This window comes from Loa loa, assembly GCF_000183805.2.
Source record: "Loa loa unplaced genomic scaffold supercont3.298, whole genome shotgun sequence".
NCBI lineage: Eukaryota > Metazoa > Nematoda > Chromadorea > Rhabditida > Onchocercidae > Loa > Loa loa.
Genome location: NW_018108478.1, coordinates 6,532 through 10,411, shown reverse-complemented (window position 1 = coordinate 10,411; position 3,880 = coordinate 6,532). Strand labels below are relative to the sequence as shown.

The following is a 3,880-nucleotide window of genomic DNA, read 5'->3' as shown; positions in this document are numbered from 1 at the left end:
ATATATATATATATAATTATGTATATGTATATATATACAATTATATGTATATATATGTATATATATATAATTATATATATATATATAATATATATATAATTTGTGCTTTCGAAATTATCACACCGCTCAGTTCGGAAATTAAATTCGAAGAAATCTCACTAAAGAGTAGCGGGGTCTAAAATTTGCGTTGTGATTTTTCAAAAAGTAATGACTGCGTTAGATAAACACATTCGAAAATCAGTGACCAATTCAAAGATTCAATAATTAGCATCGAAATAACAACAAATAATCAGCACCACAATAAAAAATTAGTAAAAAGAACCCGAAAAAAAAGATCAATCTGCTAGTGGACAAGTACATTATGTTATCTGCGTGAGGACGAGAAACTTGGTGACTGAGGGAGGGCGAAAGTTGGATAGAGATGGCCTTTGTATTCGCTGCATAAAAAAAGATCTCTTCATTTGCGATGTGGGTAGAAGTCCCATTATTGTTGCGCACTTGAAAAAAAAGAAAAGATTGATTGGAATAATATTTAAGATAATAGTTCCCTCTATTTGCATCATTTGAAAAGAGAAATCTTACTAACCAGGAATGTAATAATGCTGGGCTACTTCGTTTCTATCCATAAATTCAAGCCTTCGTCGTTTAATAGCTCTGTCATTAATAACAGCCTTTGTGGCCTTTGGGCATCGTTCCAAAAAATGGAGCTTCATCGTGGCTGTAATTTCGTCGTCAGAGCTGACATGCGGCATATCAATGAAGTGGCCGCATTTCTGGCAAAAACCTGAAACAGATATATAATAGTAATAATCTTTTCAAAAACTTCTCTTATTCATATCAGTATACTGAAGTTCGAAGATAAACTTATCACTTTGTCTATGCATTTTGCTGGCGTGGATTCGCCATCTCTTCTCTCGGACACATGCTACACTCTAAAAATATGACAAATTCGTATTGGATTCGTACAAAATATCTATGTAAAACTTTCCAATTCACTAATAAAATATAATTAAATTCACCAATTGTGGTTGACCCATCGGCATTTCGAATCATAACTTTTCATATTTTTTTTTTTGCTTTGTAAAAAGTCATAAATTCCTGCTAATGAAAACTTTTAATGTCCCTTCACATTTGCATAATTTTTTCCAGTGTTTGAATTTTTGATGAATAATTAGAAAACGTAAAATGTTGAAATGTTTATTAATTAACAAATATACTGCATTTATTGCCGTAACGGCTTTATTTAAATGGCTTTATTTACAATGACGACGAAAGGATAAATATATTAAATGAGAAGCAAGAATTTAATATTTCACCAAAAACAAAGCTTTAACCAATTCTATGCTACCAACTTTTTGGGCAAGTTCGAAATTTTTCGTTAGCTAAACAGTTAATCAGTTTCATATCATGATAGTACTACAGTAATACAATAGATAAGAATAGCAACACAGCAGGTAATTTTGATTAGGATTGTCGCCGATTTTCTTCAACCATGACAAAACTGAGGGTTCTTTCTGTCTTTTTAGTCGGTAGTACCTCAAACTTGGATAATTAAACCTTTATTACGATAAATTTATTAATACAACAATGAACTTACAATTACGACATCGATATAATATACTAATAACGAAAACCAAACGAAATTAACAAACGAAATTAAATCACGCCCGATATCCTCCAACCAACCAACCTGTCGAAACGCGTCTTTCGAAATGATTTGGCGCTCCGGATGATCCGTTTCTCCGAGTGGGAGGATGCTTGCCCCGTTTATGATTACAAGAATTAGCTTTCTCATGGAGCGCACATTGTATAGGGTTATGACGATATGGGCATATATAGCAAAGATATTTGGCTTTCAACAAAAGGGATTATTGCCTGCATAAATTGTTCAGTAGACATAGTTTCTATTCAAGACGCACAGCTCGAGTGGCTAAACATGTAAACAGAGTCACCCATCGTTTGGCATTGGCATGATCCTCATTTATTAGAGCTGGCCCAAACAGGTTTAAACCAACTGTTTCTGTTGTGAAAGTTTGATTATCTCAGTTGAATAGTTTCAGCAACTATAAATTTGATATTTATTTGTGTAGAAGAGTGACCAAAGAACTTCTTTATTGACAGGATAATATGCAGATCTATTAAAACATTAATATTGACCAAGCCAAATAGACTTTAAATTGGTAATAATTGGACAGTTGGATGAAAAGTTGGATGAAGAGCAGAAATGCCAGGAAATATCCTGTCAATAGCGTTGGTATCGCGTCCAAAGAACTAACCCTTTTTATTTTGGATAGGCTTATGTACGTTAAGAAGTGAGAGGCGGTGATATTAAACACCCGAAACTGTTGAGAGCCAAATTACAGAACATGCACATCGCAACAAGATCCAATGAGCAGATCCGATGTGTATTTAGTTAGATATTTTAAGCAATTGCTAACAAAGGCATTTCTAAACAAAGACATGTGGTTAGACATAAAAAAAACATGGGAATTGAAACGGAAATAAATCTCAGGAATGTAAATTTAAACAAATATGTGAGATAAATGGTAAACCATAAATCATGGAAAACATTCCTAATTTTATTTGTATAATTATAAAATTTATTTTAGTTTTCGCGACTTTCGCGACAGTTTCAAACGGTCTCGTTCCTACAACTCTAGCAACCGGATAAGGAGAAAAGTCTGGTTGCCCAGATGGCGTAGCCATCCACATAGTACAACCTTTACAAATCTTTCTCAAAATTTTCATGATATATGACCGCCCATGCGGGATTCAATACCATTGTTTCATTTTGCACCAGATGTAGTGCACGCTCGCATGAAATAATTTCTCATGGTAATGCTTCACGATCAGTTCTGGTATCTTTCCTCTGTTGATGAAATACGGAAAATCCTCAATTCGAGGCATAGCCGAAGTCTTCCAACACATCTCCAGATTCCATTCTGGTCTTTTCTTAAACCCCAGTGTTCGATTACCCTTTGCATTATGTTTAACTGTGCCATCTTGACTACCATTGCATTACCTTGTCATACGAATTAGATGGAAAATTCCCTCGGGAGAACCCTTTCAAACTTCTTATCTTCTCCTTTGATATCTCCGCAAAGAATCGTAAGACTTATAACATCGTTCTTATCAATTTAGACAATGATGAGAGTCGTGACTCATCTATTAATGCCGTAACTTGATCTGACTGCATCGCTTCTTCCATCAATCCCATGGCCATACACACTCTTGTGATGTTTCCTTTCATAACTTTATCCTCGAGTCATTTTTTCTTCGGCTCCCATAACCATGATGGTCCATTCCACCACAACGAATTGTCTTTCAGTTTACCTGGGAGAAATCCTCGTGAAGCCTGGTCTGCTGGATTACTTTCTTACATGACGGAATTCAATTTCTTTACTTATCAGTTCTGTTTGAGACATATCTGAATCCTACCGGCAGTTTTTTTAAACGGTGCAGGACACAAGTGCTATCCGTCCATAAATATGTTTTTTCCACTTCGATTTCTTGTTTAATGAATTCCAGTACTTCTACTCCAATTATGACGGGGAGTAACTCTAATCGAGGAATACTGAATGACTGATTCCTACTTTCTCGTTTTGAAACTGATCTTGTCTTTCCGTATGTCGTGAAATAGTAAAGACTGCCAGATAATTTATTTGCCGAGCTCAATGGTTGGATAATCAAACTCCAATCAAATCTATCCAAATGAAGCGCTTAGTGCGAAAGCGTTTGTCCGAAGATCGATTTGTTTTGTGAATACGCAACAGTAAGGAATATTAACCTTTACCGTAATAAGAGATTGATAAAATCCGCCAATGTTCGTAGAAGCAAAGAATAAAACAGAAGAAGCGAAGAATAAAAAAAGAAGAAACCG

General features: G+C 35.0%; 1 protein-coding gene across 1 annotated transcript; it reads right to left on the bottom strand.

The window, feature by feature from the left end:
• Positions 1 to 581: 581 nt before the first annotated feature.
• Positions 582 to 1,043, bottom strand: LOAG_13376 (hypothetical protein; the record flags this gene model as incomplete). The annotated part of the gene is made up of 3 exons (XM_020448674.1): positions 582 to 784; positions 824 to 932; positions 1,020 to 1,043. 3 exons carry the CDS (start codon positions 1,041 to 1,043, stop codon positions 582 to 584), a joined length of 336 nt encoding a protein of 111 aa, XP_020301202.1.
• Between the last annotated feature and the right edge of the window lie 2,837 nt (positions 1,044 to 3,880).